Here is a 23,992-nt window from a genome sequence, read left to right on the forward strand (position 1 = left end):
AGCACAGTACAGCGTAGTTATAGTACAGCTGAGCAGTCATGGTACAGCACAGAACAGCATAGGTGACCGTACGTACAGCAAATAGTAGACAATCTTCAGTTGTTGAGGCAAGCTCCAAAAGGCACCGTAAGTAGCATTTGTTTCAAACAGGGTCCAGTACAAAACTTGTTTAAAACCTTGGCCATAAATAGTAGCATTACGCCCTGAAAGAAAAATATTACGGGTCAAAATTAAAATTTAACTCCTAAAAGCTTCTGTCTTTTATAAGTTTTCTGCTGAGTAATTAACTAAGGATTGTAATACGGTGTTGGGATTCGGTAAATGAGCTTAACTCACTATCAGCCATTTCAATCACTCTGTCTACTTGTATTGAAAATATTCTTCACTACCATCTAGATCTTGTGTGTTTTCTACTAGATAGACGTTATGCACGATATTAAATCGTGATATACACGATTGTTTCAATAGTATTAAGATCTATTAACGCTGTAAGTTTTATTTACAGATAGGTCGTTGTGCTTATAGCTTTATCATCTCTTTGCCTGACCTTAAGTATCCGGTGACCATGTGGACTGTACCTTTTCGTACAATAGGTGTGGGTGTTGGGTGACCCAACAACTTCGTCAACATAATGCTTGTATGCGTGCACGAAGTGTGTACATTAGGGAACCGCCTAGGTTAGGCTGCAAAGACATAAATTGGCATTTGTCCAAGGTTCGTGTTTTTAACGGTATTGCTCAATGCAAAGCCAAATGACCGCTTCTAGGCATCGAGTGTGGTGATACAACAAACGTAAGACGTTTGGCAGACACTTGAAAGCCCAATACCTGATCAGAAACTCCAGGATCTTTCACCCCCAACATCTGCTTAAAAGATTAGATAAACTGCACCATTAGCTGCAGCCGCCAGTCGGCGCTGCTGCACTGTCATTGCCAAACCCGGAAGTTAGGTAACTAACACACACAAACACATGGCATGGCGAACAAGGTACAATTTTCTGCCTCTGAACTTTCTTGTGCGTTAAACTTAGAGTCTACGTTGTTTGTTACATGTTAGCTAGGAGTGTTAGGGAAGTGTGTATTGTTGGTTTGTATGAAATACGAACTTTTGCAGGGGTTTCTTTGGTACTTTTTCTTGAGTATCTTTCGAAGCTTTCTTGCACCCGCCCCCCCTCCCCATAAAAGTTTTGTCGATATAACGTTACTATATAACGTTAACTGTTATATGTAATTCTGTAACTGGGACCTTAGAAAACGAAATGTTCTACCTCTATAACTTTCATACTATAACTTTACCCTCATAATGTACAGTGTGACATGAGTTATAATGGGGTGAAGTCTGCCATCTCTGCTTTTAGTGTATACTGTTATGTCTGGTCACAGTCTGGACCCTTTATATTATCTAAATCACTAGTGATGTGTGAGGAATTGAGAAAAATCAGTCTTAATTTTTACTGTCAAATGTAGAATGAATTGATATACATTTTAATACAGATTGTTTTTATTGACATCACAGTTGTTATATTTAGTGATTCCTGTGTAAGAATTAGATTCCCAATTCATTGCAGCAGCATATCTGTATTGACTTATTAAGACATGAATGTTGACAACAGATATCTCTTCTCTCTTCTAGGTTACTTCAAAAACAACATCACCCATGTCAACCAATCATAACTCGCTTTCCTGATGATGTCGTAATTTGATCAACCAATCATGGATGACCATCTCCTACAGAGTCTTGTATGCAACTTTACCAGTAGTAAGACAAACAACGATCATCCAACATGTCTCCCAGAGATGTTGAGTTGCGTTCCGCATGCGTACGTCGCGTTGGTTGCCATAGTTATGGGTATAACGTATTTCTGTCGAGAAAAATCGAGCCACGTTACGCCGTGGTCGCACTACTCAGGGCATACCTTACGCTGGATGCTCTCTATACTACTGCTACTGTGTTACATGTGTGCTATTGGCGCGGGCGCAATTTCAGCGAACGACTCGAAACAGCCGTGGCCGTATTTGTACTTACCGTCCATCCTAGGATTGGTCAGTACCCTCTTGTCGATCAGCCTGTACAACGCGTGGGAGACCGGAAACTATCGTGTTCCGTTGCTGACGCTGCTCGTGTATTGGGCAGGCATCGGGGGACTTCAGGGGTGGACGGTGTGGAGAATGGTGCATGCTGGGTTTGCCGGGGACACGTACGTTAGGTTCTATGTCACCGTCGTGATCGCTGCTGTGTACGCACTACTGATGCTGATAGAACTATACCTACTGCTTACTAAGGTATGTCTAACTTTCAGGTTTTTTTACCTTCATATTTAAAAGTGGCAACATATAAGTTATGTCGCAACAGAAAAACTTTTTCTTGGACATTCAGAACCAGTCATGAACCAGTATAATTAAAAAGTTTTATTTGTAGTTCTATGGTCCAACACCCTATGTTCTGATGGTCCTTATGATACCCCAGTACTTCTTCAACATAGTGTTTCAAATTGTTTTCTCTCCGTGAGCTACTATATGATTGTATATTATCATCATGCATGTACATATATTTTCATAAAAATCAATAAGGATGTTAAATTTCTACTGACAGGAGACAGTGATGATGACTCTTCTTATAAATGTCAGACAAACAACTGTATTAAATCCAAAGCATCATCATCAGAAGAATTGTATTTACACGTAGCAAAGCTTAGAAAGGGAATGCTACTAGTACAAATGTACATGACATAAAAGAAAATTTTAAAATAAAGTTTAATAATCTTTACTCTAACACAGAGGTACTGCTGTGGATCATGTTGTGTAGTGCCCCCCTCCCACCCACCAAACGACCTTCAGGACGAGGAAATGACCTTCTACCAACCGTTTGTCAATCCTGTATCCATGGTAACCTACTGGTGGCTGAACGGTTTCCTCCAACTGGGCTACAAGCGACCTCTGGAGATGAGCGACTTGGGAAAGTTACCCAAGGTAATTACCTCCGTGGAAAATGGAGGTATTGTTTTTGGTATGTCTGTATGTGTGTTTGTGTGTTTTGTTGTAATGGGAACACGGACAAGACAGGCAATATACAATCCCTCATATACATTATAATACATTATTTTGTACCAAGCAAAGCTTTATGACTGCCAATTTAGAAATGTTTCAAGAGCTCACTGACCATGCAAGTAAGATCCTCATTTGCATGAATTGCAGCTTGAAGTTTCAATCTTTTCTTTCCCTTTTTCACCTAGGAGCATCATGCAGCAGTAAACCATAAGCTACTGGGACAAGCATTCAACAAACACATGGTATGTGTTGTGATCTTACTCTGTTCATTATGATACAAATTAGTTATAGTTATAAATGTTTGTACAGCTAGTAAGAAGGAAAAAAGAGAAGATTTGGAGAACACTAAATTTTATCACAAAACATTATTCAGTACCAAGGACAGGGATAGCCATGTTAGTGTGAACATTCAGTACCAAGGACAGGGATAGCAATGTTAGTGTGAACATCATTCAGTACCAAGGACAGGGATAGCAATGTTAGTGTGAACACTATTCAGTACCAAGGACAGTGATAGCAATGTTAGTGTGAACACCATTCAGTACCAAGGACAGGGATAACAATGCCAGTGTGAACATCATTCAGTACCAAGGACAGGGATAGCAATGTTAGTATGAACATTCAGTACCAAGGACAGGGATAGCAATGTTAGTATGAACATTCAGTACCAAGGACAGGGATAGCAATGTCAGTGTGAACATCATTCAGTACCAAGGACAGGGATAGCAATGTCAGTGTGAACATCATTCAGTACCAAGGACAGGGATATCAATGTCAGTGTGAACATCATTCAGTACCAAGGACAGGGATATCAATGTTAGTGTGAACATCATTCAGTACCAAGGACAGGGATAGCAATGTTAGTGTGAACATCATTCAGTACCAAGGACAGGGAAAGCAATGTTAGTGTGAACACCATTCAGTACCAAGGACAGGGATAGCAATGCTAGTGTGAACACCATTCAGTACCAAGGACAGGGATAGCAATGCTAGTGTGAACACCATTCAGTACCAAGGACAGGGATAGCAATGCTAGTGTGAACATCATTCAGTACCAAGGACAGGGATAGCAATGTCAGTGTGAACATCATTCAGTACCAAGGACAGGGATAACAATGTCAGTGTGAACATCATTCAGTACCAAGGACAGGGATAGCAATAGCAGACAGTAGTTAACAACAAATTTCTTTCTTTTATTTCCATCTCAGACCAAATGGACCAGTGCCCATCCTGCTAGAAGTCTGTGGGCATCGTATCTCACGGTATATGGGTGGAGATTTTTCCTGGGCTGCCTGTTCCAGTTCGTTGGATCGTCCCTTTCATTTGTGGGACCCATCTGTATAGACCGAGTTGTGCAGTATGTGGAACTCTCTCACATACCACTGAACAATTCAACAATTACAGAGGTTAGTCATTGAAATGTCATATTTTACTTATTCTGGTGAAATTCATACATTTTCTTGAGGTTTCCACACTGATATGATTTCTTGTTGTTTGATTCACTGAGCAATACTGTAACAACAATTCTGCAGGTTAGCATTGAAATGTCATTTTTAACTTATTCTAGTGAAATCCATACATTTTCTTGAAGTTCCCACAGTGATTTAATTTCATGGTTGTTGGATTTATCGAGCAATACAAGAATTCCAAAGTTTTGCATTGAAATGTCATTTTTCACTTCTGTTAAGACTCATTCTCTGGCAAAATCCATACATTTTCTTGAAGTTGCCACGCTGATTTAATTTCTTGGTTTTTTGGATTTACTGCACTATTTTTCTGCTTTGAAAAAGGATCACATGTACAATAATCACATAGGATCAGGATATGAATCAACCCCTTTAAGATCCTCATATTTTGGCACAAACAGTTGAACAAAGTCCTTTTTCTTTTATAAAATACATTTGTAGCTGTTGTAGTTTTTCATGCATTAAAAGGCCAGGTCTGTGGTAACATTTGGGTCTGTCATAGGATAACTTTTTTATTTTTCATTTCATTTGACAGGCATTTGCTCCTTTATTTCTGGAAGACATCCAAAAACCATGAAATACAATTGTAGTGGCCTATAAGAAGCAAGAAGTTCCATATAGAAGCTCAAAAGTTCTCTTTTTGTTCAATTTTTAGGAAGTGAGCTTGGTGACCTTTGACACATTCATCCAGAACGGCTTTGTCCTGACTGTTGTCCTGTTGATTGCCTTGGTAACGAAGGCGTGTTGTTTACACATGGCGTACTACATCGTGATGCGGGAGGGCATCAACGCTAAAACTGGCTTACAGGTGAGTACATATTAGCATGCAGCAGAATGTACATTATTGTACAGTCAAATAGCAATTAGTAAGTAGTAGTATAAAATGTGGACCCACCAAAGTCTACTTCTGTAGGTGGCCCATCTTCATGGCCAGATAAGTTTTTGCACCTGCATAAAACCTGTAATGTATTGTCCATAGCACTTTGGCAAAAATTCTCATTTATCATAGTTGTATTAGCATACTTAAGGATGACCGATGATCCTGTCTAGAATTTTCAAATGTTGTGTCAGAAGAGATATTCTTTGGAACAGGTAAAATTCTGATGCGTTGACCAAACATCCAACAAAAACTCCCAAAAAGTAGGGTTTTGCACAGACACAGCATGTTGTGCCAATGTGCTGTGCATGCTTAGTACATACTTAGATACTGGGCTTTAGACAGCGTAGGTTAACAGCCCATGGGAAGGGGATGATTGACAGGCAGAATGACAGGCATTCAAATGCCAGACACAGAGATGGGGGTGAAATAAAAAGTCTAACACAAAACAATTCCCAGTAGTCTGAAATCTCCGAATTCTTGTTGTTCACTGTTTTGTTTTGTTTTGTTTTGTTTATTTGTTTGTTTGTTAGGCCATGGTGTATGAGAAGACCTTACGTCTGTCCTCGGCCGCCCTAACGGGAGGAACCATGACGACAGGAGGGGTGATCAACCACCTGTCCATCGACGCAGGAAACATCATGGACTTCTTCTTCTACATCTTCTACCTCTGGTCTGCACCAATCACGGTACAGCTCATTTACATATTATCTGCACCAATCACGGTACAGCTCATTTACATATTATCTGCACCAATCACAGTACAGCTACTTTACATATTATCTGATACACTGGTAAGAAATATAGCATGATTTTCCTACTCATCTACTTGATTTATCTAACTTTTTTCAATGTATTTATCCCATGTTGGGCATGAAGTTGCAATTGTCTTGGTCTTTATTCATTTGTTTGCAGTCGTGGTTGCTTGTGGTTTCTTGATTTCGAACCTAAAGGTTCTGGGTTCAAATCCCAGTAGCAAGTTTCAATTTTGTGCCCTTTGCAATTAGCCTTCAGGCATGAAATATTAACCATTAAGTTTTTCTTTTATTACAATTAGGATGAAAAGTTGGAGGTTAATGAATTGTGTTTGTGGGGACCCAAACCTCAAAAATAAACAATTTTATAATTTGTAGATGTTCTACATTGTGTCAAAATTTTCACTGTTGCAATGATGACTCTGTTTTGTTTTTGTTTATCTCAGCTGGTGGTTGCCATGGTGTTGTTGTACCTGTCGCTAGGGGAGGCTGCCCTGGCGGGAGGGGGGCTGATGATCCTCCTGGCTCCTGTCCAGTGGTATCTGGCCATGAAGATGGGCCGCCTACAGAAGGAGACTCTGGTGAGTCAACATCTACTACTACTAAAAAGTATATACACTACTGTTACAGTAACAGTACAGACTACACTACTAAGTCTACTAAGTTTACTTTACTACTATTGCCAATTTCTAATATGCAATTGTGCAATACAAATGGGCAATGAAATTTGTGTTGCAGTCATTTTGAATTCATGTACTACCAAGAATTATTTAGAGATAAATAGATAAAATAGTGATTGATATTAATTAAATGCTTCTTTTTACATGAAACAGGAACAAACAGACCAGAGAATTAAGAAATCCAATGAGATGCTACAGGTGGGTCATTTGTAAAATCCATACTACACAATATTTTAATACATATCTTGTACATTTATTCTAATATTCTGTAAGGAAAAAATAATTGTATGCCTCAGGAAAATGCCTGCATTGTTGTGACTTTTTGACTTTTTGGAACCATCCATAATATGGCAAATATGGCACACAGTAAATCTCCCATGACCAATCCTATCAAGATTAGTTATCATGTAACATACTATAAAATTATTATTTTTTACACTGATGATATTGATAACTTATTGGTTGATATTGTGAATATTGTTAAGCTCATTTTACGCACTTATTTAGTTGCCTATATGTTAACTGTGAAATACTCACTTGTTTAGTTGTCTATTTGTTAACTGTGCAATATTTGTTTCTCTGTTTTTAAACACTAGCATACAATTCAGCGCTACTTTTTTAGTTGTGCTGCCACATGCTAAAGATTGTACTCATTGATCAATTAATCAATAAACAATAATTATTATAATGTATTATGTGATACATGTACTTAGTTAAGTCTGATTATGTTTTGCAGGCTATGAAGCTGATCAAACTGTACGCCTGGGAGGATATTTTCTCAGACATGATCAAAGGAGCCAGGAGAAAAGAGCTCCGAGTTCTGCTGAAGGGATTTCTGTATGGTGTCTGTGTCTGTAAGTGTTCAATACATGGTGTAGTGTGATATACATTGATATGGTAGCCTCCCTCACATTCGTCGTCGTCAAGTTTGTTTGCTTGTTTGTTTGGCATAACTGGTAAACCAGCAGGTTTTTTTTTTCTATCATATGTTAGTGTAAACAATAGCCTGGATTGTAACACTCCTGGCTAATCATTGGTTTACAGCAAAGTTGCAAAGTTCTAGCTACAGGTACACTGTGTCTTACAGTGTGTAGCAGAGATGTGAGGTGACACCTTTTATTCTGTAGACACTGACAGAGTGGCAGAGTCTTATGTTAGTCAGCTGTCTGACATAACTGTACTTTTGTTTTAACCTCAAAGATTTTTTGTGTTTTTTGCAGTGTTCGTTACCAGATGCACACCAATCCTCTCGACCCTTCTGGTAAGATCTCTTTTAATTACTATGTGCATTGTGCATTTGTATGTGTGTATGTGAATGTGCATGTGCATGTGTGTGTATGTGTGTGTGTGTGTGTACGTGTAGATTCATTATCATTATTTATCATTGTTTTTAAACACACAAAAAACTGACTTCTGTTTTTCTGTTGACAGACATTTAGCCTGTATACTCTGATCACTGGCCAACCACTGACTGCTGGGAAGGCGTTTTCCTCACTAGCTCTGTTCAACATCTTGGAAGCCCCACTCTTCACATTACCCATGGTCACCAGGTAAATTGTCATCTTTCACACAATTGTAAAATATTCACAGTGGTCTTATTAAAGCCAGCTCTAGCCAGCTCAATTTTTTTTCTGTCAACCTAGCTTCATGATCCAAAATTGTCTTCGCTTATTTGCATATCAATCAATAGTTCATGCTTATAAACCTGCATTTCTCCTGCAGTCTCTTAGTCGCACTGACAAAAGGTAGTGGATGCTACTTAATGTCTGACCGTTTCCAAAATCATATCCAGTTGCTTGACTAACTTTTTTTGGTGTGTAATGATGGCATTGCTTTTAACAGCTAATATGCAAATAATGGAATTATACAGGGTTGCAGTGAATGCCATAGTAAGCAACAGACGACTGGGAAAGTTCTTTGTTGCTCCTGAAGTGGACAGTACTGATCTGGAACCAAGGGGAGGTTCACCGTACACTGTTAGGGAGGTAAGAAACAAACAACACTTATGGTAACTCATTGTACAAGTAATGTGGCCGACAAAATTTATTTGTGGTATTTGTCCCCATTTCATGTTGTATTGATGCAAGGCTTACTTATTATTTGGTTATTATTCTATGTATTGAACATTTCCACAGTTGCAAACATGGCTGTTTGTCATATTTTGGGACACCTGTATTATAGATATGATTTTGGTAATAATTAATTTGCTCCTTTTTATACAGACCAGTTTTGCAAACGAGTCTCTACCATCAGAAGACCAAAGAAGCCATCTTGTCATCAATGTCAGTCAGTTGGGATCTGAGACTTTTGAGCTTAATGACAACACTGCCATTCAGGTAGGCATGTGTACTACTGTACAGTAACTAATTACTACTTTTACTAACTCCAAAAATTCAGTACCTCATGGTAATACTAACAGTAAACCATTGCACTAGCCATTAGTCTGGAAAATTGTATTTGGGAGGACACCGATTCATACCAAAGATTTTTAAAATGGTACATGTTGCTTTCTCTGCTGAGCACTTATGAGAAAGAGAATGATGGTTGAACATACATGTACACCACTACCCATGAACTAACAGTGCTTGCCCAACTGTGTGGCCCAAGGGATAGACAAACAGAGATGAGCACTATATATCAAAAGGTTTGGAAAGGATTTGAACTAACTTCTCTTAATACTAATGCATGTATGTAATGTACTTTAAAATGGAGACCATCCCTTGAAAGCCATAAACTTGACAGTTTCAACTTTGTTAAACGTACTACAGCTACAATTTTGTGTAAAATCTCTGTATATTTCCAGGTTGAAGAAGGAACATTTGCCTGGGATCTGGAGTCTAAACAACCCATCCTCACTAACCTCTACATCAACATACCCAGAGGTTAGAGCTTAGGAACTCTCAGTCATATAATTTAGTTCAAAGAAGTAAAAAACAGTGTAGTAGCCTGCTCTCCAAATATTCTTTTCATTGATTTATAGTTAATATAGGACTCAATTTTGGGCTGAGCCATCCAATGCGTGACTGCAATGAGTGTTATTCAAAGTAACTTACAAGATTCCTACCATATAGTAAATATTTGATGACACCATTTCTAAAAGTTACACAAATGTGTACTGTCCATTGTAAAAAAAAAAGATTTTCTGATTTTCTGTGAAAATGCTAATTGTTGGTTTTGTTTGTTTGTTTGTATTTTAGGTAAACTGACTTTCATCGTTGGGTCAGTTGGTAGTGGGAAGTCGTCATTACTGAATGCCATACTGGGAGAGATGACAACTATCACTGGATCAGTCAGGTTTGCCAGGTTTGTATATCATAAACTTTCATCTTTTTTTTTCAACTTGAACTTGCAGTTCTATTTCGAATTGGGACATCTAGTTACCTTAGTTTGAGTGTGGAAGTTTTGTTTTTGGCATGTTTGTCTGCTCGTGTGTTCATAGCTACTTGAATACAGTAGAATAAAAGGAAGTGAGGGGAGAATTATATAACCACAGGCTTACAGGAAGGTCAAACTTTAGGTCAAAATGGTCTCCCCATATGCTGGGAGGAAGTGACTGAAACATGCACAGAATTGGTGAAAAATCCACAATTTCAATGAATAAATCAATATTCACAACAATGCTATATGTTTCACAGAGGTACAAAATCTTCAATTTCTTGTTACAGTTGTGAGGAGCACAGATGCTGCAATACACTGTCCAAATTATGTTGCAACTGAAAACTTAATAACTTTTTTATGTTTTCTACAGTGCCCATGACTCAGTAGCCTATGCTGCCCAAAAACCTTGGTTACTGAATGCATCCCTGAAGGACAACATTCTGTTTGGTTCACCGATGGACAGGAGGAGGCAAGTTCACTTGTCAAATAGCTTCATTTCTATTAGTACTAACATTTTCAGTACAATGGATAGGGACAATTCTTTGTATTGTGCCAATAACCAGATCCAACTAGCTCTGTGGTATCTTACCCCTAATAAAGTATTGTAGGAAGCAGAGCCCATCCCTGTATTGTATCCCCCCAACCATAGTCAGCTTACCCATTGTACACCTGGGTGGAGTGAGGAAAGTCCTGTTAAGTGCCTTTTCGTGGCTCAGATCACGGTGTCTAGCCAGAAATGCCAATAATCAAACCTGTAACCTCTTGATCTTCTGTCTGCTAGCCTAACCACTTGGCCATTTGACACTTCAATGAACAAGTCTAAATCCCCCTACTACAGATATTCAGCTGTGATCTCAGCCTGCGCCCTTCAGCCTGACCTTGACATCCTTCCAGCAGGGGAGGAGACTGAGATTGGAGAAAAGGTCAGTTTGTCTATTAGACAGTTACTGTTTTATCATGCTGTTGAATTGAGTTTATTGGGATCAACTCTTAGCATATGACACAGTAGCTATTCTTCCTGTGGACCTTTACACGCAGGAAAATAATAATACAAAACATAGTTACATTGACAGCAACTGCAAACTATATTGTTTAACTTTTTGACTTATTTTGCCAACAAAAATATATTCCTAATATCTAATATAAACTTTGAAATTGTTCCCTTTCAGGGCATAAACCTAAGTGGTGGACAGAAGCAGAGAGTGAGTGTAGCCAGGGCCTTGTATTCTACAGCTGACATCGTCATACTGGTAAGAATACATATTTTTACTTTAAATTTGTAAGATGGTCAGATGCCCTACATGTATACCAAGAATATGATGTCATGGCGTTTTGTTAGTATATTTCCAACTGATTATGGTCTATGCATGATTTAAGTTGCAAGACACAAGTTTTGTACAGTATCAGTGTATGCATCATCATCATCATAAGTCCTCTATAAAATTGTAGCAAACAAAGTTTAGGTTCCAGAGTACTCTTTGTCTTTCATTGCTGAGAGAAGTTCACGCCCTTCTAAATGGTTTCTTTAGACTACAGTGAGCATTGTGATTGTACAATCCTTGCTGCATAAAAATTTTGGTAGCAATAAGTTGAACAATGTTTTTTCATGACATTGTTATTATTGTGCTTTGCCATAAATTTTCACTTCAGGATGACCCTCTGTCTGCCCTGGATGTCCACGTGGGGACTCAGCTGTTTGAGGAGGGGATTGTGGGATTGCTGGCTGCAGAGGGCAGGACTGTGATCCTGGTGACTCATAAACTCCAGCTGCTTCCTCAGGCAGACCTGGTGGGGAGATTTTCTTATTTTTGGTGACACCTCAGGGGTGGAGCAAATAGAGTAGTACCTGAAAATGTTACAATGACCCAAATGGATCATGCATTCTGCTTAATTGAACTCCAGTGATCCCAATTTGACAAGTAAAATGATCAAAAGGACATACAATATTGTGCAATGCCATGATACCTTTTTTTTGTTTACAAAACTTAAAATAGCTACATGCTGTATGATTATAATGTTAATGACTCGCTTTCCTTTGGTCATGATCAATGGTTGGTTCCTATAACCACCGAATAAGTGGCCGAGACTGGTGGTTATAGGAATTCACCATGAATTATGACTAGTTGAATTATGAGTCACTAACACTATAATATTCTTGCATGCCTACTGTCAAAATTGCAGATGTGATCTGGAGGACACACACTTGTTTTGAACAAGAATACATAACATTCATTGACGTTAGAGGATGATACATGATCCTAAATCACAAATTGTATGTATCTAATTTTTCCTACCAGATCCTAGTGATGAAAGAGGGCCAGGTGGCCCATCAGGGTACCCTGGAGGAGATCTCTCAGGCCAGCCCACATCTGTTTGAACAGTGGAGGGAGGAGTGGGATGAGGAGGAGAAAGAAGAGGAAGAAGAAGATGCAAAAAAAGATGAAAAGAAAGATGACAAGGATGAGGATGAAAAAGGTCTGTTGGGTGCTTAACCTTCTCCCTGCTGCCTAACCCCCTAAACCACAGAATTGGTAGCCATACGGCTACCTCAGTATGCTGGAGGTTAATGTAGTGACACTGAAGTTTTGTGCAGGATGTACAAGATGTGTAAGACAAGTCAATGATAGGGTTGAACTACACACATTGGAAAGGACCTCCTCTCTTAGTAAGAAGTTTTTAAGTGTGTGTTCTTTAACATAGTGGTGTGGTTCTCCTCAAACATGAGACCTTTTGTTCTGGGCAACTCAAACCCAGAACTTTTGAATCTATGAAGATTATTGTCTTAAATGCAAACTTATTTGTTTCAAACAACTTTCTGTCATGGATTGTGTTAAAAAATTGGCTTTTTTATTGACCATGACATAATTATGCTCTGGAAAGGAACAATTGGGTTCCTGTAAAAGGATGAACTATTTTGCAAATAGTCACCCTAAACTTTCAACTTCTTAATTATAATTAAATGATCCACTTTTTTCCAGAAACAAGGGATGGAAAACTGATGACCAAGGAAGAACGGGAAAAGGGAATGGTGAAGGTGAAGATCTATTTCACCTATGCGTACGCCGGAGGGATTGTACTGTTCATCGCATCTATGCTGGCCCAAGTGGCTTTGAGGGGCTTTGGAGTTGCAAGGGACTTCTGGCTCTCTGATTGGTCCTCAGCCTCCAGCAGTCAAAATGGCAGCCAATTAGAGATAAGTTCTATGGTGAGTGAGGAAATGTAACGGGTCATCTGATTTGTTGTTAGCTATAGGGAAAGAGCAGCAAGAGCCAATCAGTAAAACCTATTTATGCAGTTCTTGGCAATGGCATTCAGTACCAAGGACAAAACCCATGTTTTCAGTGTGAATGACATTCAGGACCAAGGACAAAACCCACATTTTCAATGTGAATGACATTCAGTAGCATGGACAAAACCCTTGTTTTCAGTGTGTATAGTGTTCAGTACCAAGGACAAAACCCATGTTTTCAGTATGAATGACATTCAGTACCAAGGAGAAAACCCATGTTTTCAGTACAAATGGCAATTAACGTTAGTACCTGGACAAAACCCGTAGCAGCTAAGATGGGATAGAATACCAGGCTAATGACGTACCTAATATTGTTAAAGAGTGTTCTGTTGTTCTGTTGTCTCCTTACCTACTGCCCCCCTCCCCACCCCTCTAGTTTGGTGAAATCGCGCATCCTAATGTCACAGATGTGGAGTACTATCTGATTGGCTATGCCAGTCTGTCAGGCGGAGTTATTCTCATGACGCTGATTGGTGCTCTCCTGTTCCTGTCTGTGGGTTACCGAGCGGCTAAGAACCTTCACCAGGCCATGTTGGATAACATCGTTAAAGCTCCTATGAGGTAAGGAACTGTACTTTTACCATTATGGTAAATTTGTAAGATCTGATTGAATTGGTGCTCTAGTACACTATTATTAACCTTAATGACTGTATAACTATATAATCATTGATTAGAAATTATTATTCACAATTTGATTATTCACAAGTTGACCTTTAGCAAAACCAATAGTTATTGTATGTGAAATTCAGTGATGTTGATGATTTTGTATAGAACAAAATTTAATTCATCTTAGCTTTAAGAGAGAAAGGGATATTTATCTATAAAAGTTAGATTCAGAAGTTTCACCCCAAAAATGATGGCTACAGATTCAGAATGACATACTGAAGTGATGGCATTTTTTTTCTCTTTATGATAGGTTCTTTGACACCACTCCACTTGGCCGAATCATCAACAGATTTTCCTCTGATACACAGACTATTGACCAGGTAAGGTTTGTGACTTTTTTGTCTTCTAAAGTTGCAAATGTTTCTTGATTCAACTTCTTGAGTGAGTGAGTGAGTGAGTGAGTGAGTGAGTGAGTGAGTGAGTGAGTGAGTGAGTGAGTGAGTGACTGACTGACTGACTGACTGACTGACTGACTGACTGACTGACTGAGTGACTGACTGACTGACTGACTGACTGACTGACTGACTGACTGATCACTGATCAACATTGCTCAAAACAAGCAACAATTGATTCACAAATTGATATAGATTGTTTTATCTACTAGTAGACTTCCTCTTTGGTTTTACTTTGTCAGTGTTACACAGGACTCATGTCTTTCCACAGAAACTCCAGTCCAGTGTGATGTCAGTAGTGTCCACCACCCTACAGTGTCTGGCTGCTGTAGTAGTTAATGCTGTGGTCACACCGTGGTTCCTCATACCAGCTCTGCCTGTCATCGGGTTCTACTTCTTCATGCAGAAGTACTTCCGAGCCTCCTCTAGGTACCACTGACTGTTTTACATGTTTTAAACACTGTGTACACAGTTTTTGTAGGGGTGTTTGTCTGTTTGTTTGATTGTGTGTTCAGATCTTCATGCAGAGCCGCTTCTAGGTACCACTCACTGCTTGTCTTGTTTTAAATGCTATTTGTTTGTATGTTTGCTTGTGTGCTAATATCCTCTACTTTTTCATGCAGAAGTATTACTAAACATACTCTAGGTACATTTTCCATCAATCTTATTACTGTTTTGTCCAGAGTTTTGTGATTTTCAGTTTGTTTGCTTGTGTTTCCCTAGTTACTTGAATGCTGTAACAGTAGAGTCACAGGAAGTGAGGTGGGAATGGCATAACCACAGACTGACAAGACAGTCAAATTGGAGGTCAAAATTGGTCTCCCTGCAGACTGGAAGGAAGTGACAGTAAAATATGCACAGAATCACAGAATCAGTGATAAATTCACAATGGAAAAAAACAAGAAATTTGCAAAAATTCTAAATACTTGTAATATATGGAGGTGTATAATCTTCTTGCTATCTTTTTTCAGAGAGTTGCAGAGACTAGAGAGCATCAGTAAGTCACCAGTTCTGGCCAGTTTTACAGAAGTGTTGGGTGGACTATCCACGGTGCGGTCCTACAAGGAGCAGGGTCGCTTCTCACAACAGTTCCACCAGAACCTGGACTCAACTGCCAGAACATTCATGTGGCTGAACACAGCAAATAGATGGCTGGGAGTCAGGCTGGTAAGGCTGGATGATCGAATGAATGCTCATCTGTGTCAGTAGAATCCATAGTTCAAGCTTTGTTCTAACACAAGAAGGACGCTCACCATAAATTGTCAGTCCATCTTGTCTGTTAAAGGTTGACAAGATTGACTAAAAATTTATGGCAAGTTTCCTTCTTGTGTTGGAACAAAGCTTGAACTCTATAACTAAGTATGATTGTTATCAACCATTACAAATTCACAGACTAGAAATACTACCTGCACATGCAAGTTATTGCAGGTAAAACTGGACCTTTGCAGGTATTTCTGATGTCTAAACATGTCTTCAGTGTGAATGACATTTAGTACCAAGGAGAAATCTCACATTTTTAGTATGAATGACATTCAGTACCAAGGACAAACCCCATGTTTTTAGTGTGAATGACATTTAGTTCCAAGGACAGAGCTATATGCAATTTAGTGTGGATGGAATTCAGTACCAAGGACAAATTCCATGTTTTCAGTGTGAATGGGCAAAACTGCATTCAATTTAGTGTAGATGGCATTCAGTACCAAGGACATAACTGCACTCAATTTAGTGCGGATGGCATTCAGCACCAAGGACAAAACTTATGTTGCCTTAAAGTAAGATATTAGAGGTTCTCTTGTTGTCTGCTTACTTGGCTAAAAGTTGCCCATGTACAACAAAGTTTTCACAGGCAATAAGCCTGTAGCAATGTACCGTGGAACATACACATATGTTGATGTATAACTGTATAATGTTGATCTTTAACTGTTTTACCAGGACCTGATAGGCAGTGTGATAGTGTTTGCTGCTGCCCTGAGTTCTCTACTGGCAGCCATTTTGGGAAATCTGGCACCTGGGCTGGTAGGACTGTCTCTCACTTATGCACTCAGTGTAAGTAATTCTTTTTTACAATATCTCCAAAACATAGAAAAATTGAAGAAAAAGCAGGAGTTTTTGCAGATTTGGTTGATGATGTATTTTGGTTGGATCAAGAGTAAAATGTTATGATAGATTCCAAATAAATAGTCTAGGGTTTAGAGTTTTAATCCCACTCCCCAAAATTAGCCTGGTTGCCATCCACTGTAGATACTGCCAGCTCCCTTTTGTTGCTGGCTACCACAGTACCACAGTAGCCAGCAACAATAGGGAGCAGTTCCTCTCATCTTCCTCAATAGACTGGCCCAGTGAGATTATAAATGTAGTCACATGGATTCTTTGAAGTATGAAGTCAACATTGGGTCAAAGATTAATACCTTTGACCCAGTGTTGATGTCACACTTCAGATACACCATGTGACAAGCCTCACTGGGTCAGTCTACTGAAGAAGACCAGACAGATTGAAAGCCTTTAAACATGTAACTACAAACACAGATGAACTTTCATGATAATATTATGTCTTTTTCTTTAGGTCTCGGGATATTTGAACTGGCTGGTGCGAAGTCTAGCTGATGTAGAGATGAAGATGAATTCTCTGGAGAGAGTCAAACATTATACAGATGTCCAGATAGAACCTCAGGAAGACACTACTGGTGAGAGCTTAGGATAGAAAGGAAACCTACAAGAAAAGTTTTTCCATCCTTCTTAACCCGATAACTAATAGAGTAGCCAAACAGGTACTATTAGTATACATTGCTAAGGTGATTATATATCAAGAATTGTGTGTAGAACTATTCATGTGAAAGCCAAGTAATAGTACAAGGTCCTGATCTTTACTACCGGTATGTTGTTTAAGTCTTACTACTACTAGAGGTATAAGTGTGATAATCATTATTCTCTATTCTCTCTTTGTATTTTCAAAACGACTTCCCTAGTACACATATAGTATATGTAGTATATTTGTAATGTCTTGTCTTGTTTTGTCCAGTGGCCCTGCCTCCAAATTGGCCTTCTCGAGGTGAGGTGAGTGTGTCAGGGTTGTCCACTCGGTATGATACAGATCTGGACCCTGTTCTTATGGACGTGTCTGTGGTCTTCAAGGGGGGAGAAAAGGTAGGAGCAAATTGTCTTTGTGTGTTGGCTATAGACCTCATCCTCTCTGCCGGTAGAATTGCAGACTCTAAACTCAGATATCCTGATCAGAGTTTCTATCAACAGAGACTCCAAGGGGGATTTCTGCCAATAGAATCACTTATTCTACCAGATCAGAGTACCCTGACATATTGTAACTCACAATTTTTTTTTGCGGTACTTTTATGTTTGCAGTTTTCACTTCTGTCCATGAACTTACCAATACTGTGAGCAAATAATTTGCTTTCTTTTTTCTGCACCTGCCACCACTATGAACAAAATATAGTACTGTTCCGTGAACACATCCATTTTTCTCAGACCACAAACTTTTGCTAACATGAACAAGTTTTTCTTTATGATTGAACTGCTCTGATTCAACCATTTTTTTAACTTTCAAACACGATAACTTTTGAAGGGATTAAATGTAATGTTACTAACTTCAACACTTACAGGTTCAATTAATTTCATTTTACATAATTTGAATCATATCTCCTGAATTTCTATCTGTAGGTTGGTATCTGTGGCCGTACTGGCAGTGGGAAGTCCTCCCTCACCCTGTCCCTCTTCAGGATGATTGACAACTTCTCAGGCGAGATTTACATCGACGATGTGGACATCAGCAAGATCAGCCTGCAGACACTGAGGTCCAAACTGTCCATCATTCCACAGGACCCGGTCTTGTTTGCTGGGACTATAAGGTAATTTGTTTTTGCATAACCGGTAAACTGCCTTTAGGCGTAACATGCCAGTTTTGTACATGTAAGTACAAGCTGTGTAAGACCAGACTGTAAGGTTTTGAACCACTCACACTGGGAAGGAACCGTACTCTTTTCGATAAGTGCGGTGGGTTCTTTAAAGTGCGTGGGGTGTGGCTCTCCCCAAACACAGGACCTCCATTTAACACCCTGAGTGAAGTGAGGAAAGTCGTGTAAAGTTCACAAGATCGGTGACATGGTAGGATTCGAACCCGGGACCTCTTCGTACTGAGCCAAAAACCCATGTTTTTAGTGTGATTGACATTCAGTACCAAGGGCAAAACCCACGTTTTCAGTGTAAATGACATTCAGTACCAAGGACAAAACCAAAGTTTACAGTGTTAATGACAGTACCAGTTTTTGTGTCAAACTAAATCTTGAATATTTGTCTCTTCTTAGGTTCAACCTTGATCCGCTGGAGTCCAGGTCAGACCAGGAATTGTGGGATGCCCTTGCAGCTGCCCAGCTGAAGGTCGTTGTGTCTGACCTGCCCGAGGGACTGGACAGTCTGGTGTCGGAGGGGGGAGAAAACTTCAGCGTGGGACAGAGACAGGTGAGCCTGTGTTAAACCCCTGTCACATATTCACGAACTTCCCACGAAATATGTTCCCAAACACCAGCCAAACAGGTTGGCTGATGTTCCCTCTGTCCAGATTTAGACCACACCTACCTTTTGTGTGTGAGTCAAAACGAATTTGAGTTAAATTGGAGCCAAATTTGATCCCTGAACATGCCCGAACACTGCTGACTAATATGTGTTTCCGCTTGATAGGTGAGACAGGAAGATAGGAAGAAGGTCCCAAAAAGGTCTTAGTGGAACCATTGCAAAAAAAAGACTGAATCTCTGAAGACCCTTTTTCATCATGAGTACAATATTTTAGGGATGACTGGTCACATTTGACTGTTAATGTGTTGATGCTGAAGTGATCAAATTTTACACTGCTGTACATATTGTAAATACAATTCAGGATGCACTCCTGCGATGTTGTTTATATTAGATAAAGTTCTAAAGTTCTACTTGTACATCAGGGAGGTCTGAAACCCTTGGTCTCTTGTTTCCAGTTGTTCTGCTTGGCTCGTGCTTTCCTGAGGAAGACAAAGATCCTGATAATGGACGAGGCCACAGCATCTCTGGACCTGGAGACAGACAGTGTTCTGCAATCTGCCGTAACAACTGCTTTTGCCGACAGGACAGTCATCACAATAGCAGTATGTATTTCCTCTTTATGTTTACTGAAGGAAAACATTTTGTTTTTACTCTGTTTCCTCTTCTTCCTCTTCTTCTTCCCCAAACCACTAAGGCCAATGACCTGAACCAGACGTCTGTCTGTACATTCTGCTGACAAAGTAACATATAAAAAGATACCTAAAGCCATTAAGAGGGACATTCTCTTCTTTTTTTAGCATCGTTTGTCCACCATCTTGGATTATGACCACATCCTGGTTCTGAAGGACGGAAGGGTCGTGGAGAACGGGTCTCCTCAGGAACTTCTGTATGATACCAACAGTCTCTTCTCTGCACTTGTCAAGGGAAGCTGAACTGCTGTGTGATACCAGCAGTCTCTTCTCTGCACTTGTCAAGGGAAGCTGAACAAAACTGGCTGGATACTTCAAAAGATATTTTTCATTTTTGACTGTACAAATTGCGTAAAAAAATAAATAGATATTTTGGATAGATACTATAATAATAGATAGTTTAAAAAGTTTAAAGTTTACAAAGATGTACATATTATTAAACAGAAAGAGACTGGTGACTGTGGTGACAATCATATTTTTGAAAGCTTTTAAATTAATTTTGATTATAATTGCCAAACCCTCCACTGTACTGTATGTGGTGTCATCCATAGCCTAGTCTAGAGGTCACTGGTTCTATTCCTGGCTGGTTGACCTTGTGTTCTTGGTGTAAAATGGGTACCTGACTTCAGTTGGGGAGGTAAAAGGCAGTGGAAGGAGAGGGATGGGCTCTGAAACCGTAGCCTAGACACCCACCATCCCTACAACAAGACTTTGGGAGACTACCTTCAATTTACCTGTTTTTGTTACACTGTACTTAGTAGAAATCCTGTGTGTGCACTTTGTGTTGTGTGTATTTTTTTTTCTGAAGATAGAAAACCAACTCCTAGCTCAGGAAATTTCAGCATATAAATTTAGCGTAGACATTTAGCTGTAGTGAAATCAGCCAACATTTGTTAACATACGCTGGTGTGTTACGCTGAAGGGTGGTTATACTGGCAATACCGATACAGACACAGAACATACATTTAAGATGTATGTAGATATAGTGAGAAATGGCCCATAAATAAACTGTTTTTCTCAGTACTGCAGTAGAACTTCTGTTGTTTTTTTTGTCTTTTGTTCTTGATCCTGTTGAAAATAACTTCACATACACTACAGATTATTCCCCTTTTTGTTTCCATCTATTGCAGGCTTCTATTTGTAGGGCTCAAAATCTTTTTTTCTGTAGGTAGACATCAGAAATACCTGCACATCCCATATTTTACCTGCACCAAGGTGCATATGAAGGTATTATTTGAAGCCCTGATCCGTAAGGATTGTTTTTGGATTGTCCCTTCTGTTTCTCACTATAACATTAGCTTATCAGTCATGCTGATTAATCTTTAACATAAAAAGCCTCTAATACAAATGTTGGTGCGGCTTAGACAAACAGAACTGACCAAAGTACTGGAGACACAGACACGTAGTCCATGTTGTTATTTAAATTGCTACACATTCTTTGTTAACCTTTACTGCTATGCCTTAACGAGATGGTTTTTGGTGATATTTTGGTGAAATTACATCCAGTAAACTACAGATTCAAAAACACACGATCACACAATCATATACCATGTACTGACAGATTTAATTCAGATTCTTTACAACTTATTTAAGTACTATGTACATATTCCATGTTGCGTACATATTTCAGGAGTTGCCAGGGAGTTTTACTTCCACCATTCAACAAACTAAGTGCCTATGTTGCTGTTTGAATCCATATGCCAGAGTGTGTCGAACTAAGGAACTATTTTTTCTTCCTTTTTAGGAACTATACTTTGAGTATGACCAAGTAATAGGTGACTTAGTCAAGTTGATATTCATATTTCCAGCCCTTTTAAGATGATTTTAAAGGCATTTGGAATCCAATCGATAATCCAAGTTTTTAAGGCATTCCGAATCCAAGTTACACAAAGACATTTGCTCATATTCACATTAATTGAGATGAATATTCTGGCAAAATTCATGTTTTAATTCATTATAGATGACTATACCGAAAACGTCAAATTAGATATTTCATAGAATATCAAAGATACACGATTCTTATTTTAACCTTACAATTTCAGCAGATATTGTTTACCTTGATAACAATGGTTGATTGTTTTTTCCTTAGATAAGATCACTACAAACTCTTGTAAGGGGCAGCCCCAAGTCCTCGCCTTCTGCGGTAGTACATGAACCCAGCTATCCCGATGATGATAACGACGAGAGGCACCAGGATTCCGGCGGCGATGGCGCCTCCGTTCCCGCCATGCTGGGGCTGGCTAGTCGGTGCGGGCTTGGAAGTTGCAGGTGGAATAGTGGGAACATCCTCAGAACACACTGACTCCTCCCCAAACTTACCACCCTCCACTCCAAACGGTTGAATCTTGGTGAATCGGAACAGAATTTCTGCTGACTTGTTGATTTTGACCTCTACCTTCGATTCGCATCGGTACGACTTGCCAACTTCTGTCTCGAACAAGTTCAGAAAGCCTTTTTCCAAGTCCACGGTCTTGTCGGGGGTGATGGTGCCGTCGAAGATGGAGGGATCCTCTTGGTATCTGAGTCTGAGAGACTTCAGGACGAATTTCGAGTTGTTTGGCGGTGGTTGGGTCTTCGCGAAGCCGAGTTGGAGTGAAAAGTTGCCGGGTTGGAACTCGAGTTGTAGCGACGACGACATTTCTTCGCACGACCCAGACGCGGTTGCGTTGGTTGGGACAAAGAAGGTCGCTGTCTTGGTTTCCTGCTTTGAGACGTTGTACTTGAGCTGGAGTTGTATTTCTGAGTCTGCCAGAAGGCATGGTTTGCCGTCTCCGCCGGTAACATGCCACTTGCCTTCAGCGGGAGGCGGGGTTGGTGTGTAAGGCGTTGTAGTGCTGTTTTCTGGAAGCGGCGTGGTTGTAACATTGGGTGTGGTGGTGTTACCTGGGGTAGTTGGCTCAGCGGTAGTCGTTGGTCCGGGGGTTGTACTGGGTTCTGGTGTTGTAGTCTCTTGAGGGGTTGTGGTTGGCTCAGGAGTTGTGGTTGGCCCAGGAGTTGTTGTAACGTCAAACTCACAAACCGTCTCCTCCCCAAAAGTGTCGTTCACAACTTGAAACGGTTGGATTTTCAAGTCGTAGATGGTGAGGTTGGCGGCAGAGGAAAAGGGGAAAGCTTGTTCGCTGTTGCATCGGAACGATTTTCCTAGGTCAGCGAGCGGTCCTTCCATTAGATTGTATGTGACAGAACGAGTTTCGTTGGTGACGTTGGCACCGGGAAACAATGGCGGCCTCTCAACATACATCATTTTTAGTTGGGCTACAGTGAACGTTCCGTCTTTTACGTCGAATGTTGCGCCGATGCTACAGTTTTCTGCGAACGCCAGCGAGATTTCGGTGCTGTTCTGACCGCAAGTCCCCGTCGGAGTGGCATCAGAAGGCAGGTAGAACGTTGCCCGTTGTGTACCCTTGGATTCCGTCTCGTAGTCGATGGAGAACTGAGCTCCAACCTGGAGCAGAACGCAAGCGTCTCCGGTTGCCTTGTCGGTGAGGTTGAAGTGACCGGGGGGCGGTACCGGCTTCAGGGTAGCGGGCGGGCGAGTAGTAGGTGGGACCGGAGTGCTGTCCATCGCGCACTCCATCGGGTCGGAGAAGTCGTTGTGTTTCACCTCGAAAGGCTGGATGTGTACATCAGTAATCACGATGTCCACGTCTTTTACAAGGGTTCTCCTTTGCTCCGATCTACAGAGGTACGAGTATTCCTCCGGAGCTTGGAACCACTCAATATTGGACACCGACTCTGACCCTTGCGTGCCGTACAGATCGGCCCGAGCGTTGGGGAAGCGGTTCTGGGTGTACACGTACCAGACTTCGAACTGGGAGAGGAAATAGATGCGGTGGGGCAGAGTTTCGTTCCTCGTAAAGGTGAGTTTCATGCCCAGTTCGTGGTTATCGTTGATGTCCATTAATGCGATGTTGCGGCCGTGTTCAGCGCAGGTACCAGTCACCACCATGTTGGAACCGCCTCGGAACATAAGAGGGGAAGATCCTGTGGTGTTGTCGACTTTCGGGTACCGTACGGACAGCAAGAGACCGAATTCAGCGAGCACGCACACGTCTACGCCCTTCTTCACCTCATAGCGGACCGCTGGAGCCTGGCCCGTTACTCCGTACACCAGCACGGTCACAAGAAGCAGGATTTTCAACATGGTGGAACCTTCAAGCTGAATATCCAACTGCGCAACGTGTGGACTACAAAACTCTCCTGGCCTGAACTTTATCAAGGTAAATGTA

At 40.4% G+C, this 23,992-nt stretch overlaps 2 protein-coding genes across 2 annotated transcripts; one reads left to right on the forward strand and one right to left on the reverse strand.

The window, feature by feature from the left end:
* Nucleotides 1–1,641: 1,641 nt before the first annotated feature.
* LOC109476385 (ATP-binding cassette sub-family C member 9-like) lies at nucleotides 1,642–20,089 on the forward strand. Its single transcript, XM_019777319.1, has 32 exons — nucleotides 1,642–2,282; nucleotides 2,778–2,969; nucleotides 3,233–3,289; nucleotides 4,256–4,453; nucleotides 5,169–5,321; nucleotides 5,924–6,079; nucleotides 6,592–6,726; nucleotides 6,979–7,023; nucleotides 7,562–7,679; nucleotides 8,046–8,086; nucleotides 8,257–8,375; nucleotides 8,696–8,810; nucleotides 9,048–9,161; nucleotides 9,629–9,707; nucleotides 10,023–10,128; nucleotides 10,574–10,672; nucleotides 11,042–11,126; nucleotides 11,373–11,453; nucleotides 11,854–11,991; nucleotides 12,501–12,678; nucleotides 13,182–13,408; nucleotides 13,869–14,053; nucleotides 14,409–14,478; nucleotides 14,822–14,979; nucleotides 15,522–15,717; nucleotides 16,483–16,596; nucleotides 17,114–17,234; nucleotides 17,570–17,694; nucleotides 18,223–18,410; nucleotides 18,867–19,020; nucleotides 19,530–19,676; nucleotides 19,872–20,089. The coding sequence occupies exons 1-32, from the start codon at nucleotides 1,713–1,715 to the stop codon at nucleotides 20,004–20,006; spliced, it is 4,599 nt and encodes a 1,532-aa protein (XP_019632878.1). The 5' UTR covers nucleotides 1,642–1,712; the 3' UTR covers nucleotides 20,007–20,089.
* Nucleotides 20,090–21,287: 1,198 nt separating this feature from the next.
* LOC109476307 (lysosome-associated membrane glycoprotein 1-like) lies at nucleotides 21,288–23,965 on the reverse strand. The gene has a single exon (XM_019777220.1). It carries the CDS (start codon nucleotides 23,905–23,907, stop codon nucleotides 21,862–21,864), a length of 2,046 nt encoding a protein of 681 aa, XP_019632779.1. The 5' UTR covers nucleotides 23,908–23,965; the 3' UTR covers nucleotides 21,288–21,861.
* Between the last annotated feature and the right edge of the window lie 27 nt (nucleotides 23,966–23,992).

This window comes from Branchiostoma belcheri, unplaced genomic scaffold (genome assembly GCF_001625305.1).
Source record: "Branchiostoma belcheri isolate BF01 breed outbred unplaced genomic scaffold, Haploidv18h27 scaffold37, whole genome shotgun sequence".
NCBI lineage: Eukaryota > Metazoa > Chordata > Leptocardii > Amphioxiformes > Branchiostomatidae > Branchiostoma > Branchiostoma belcheri.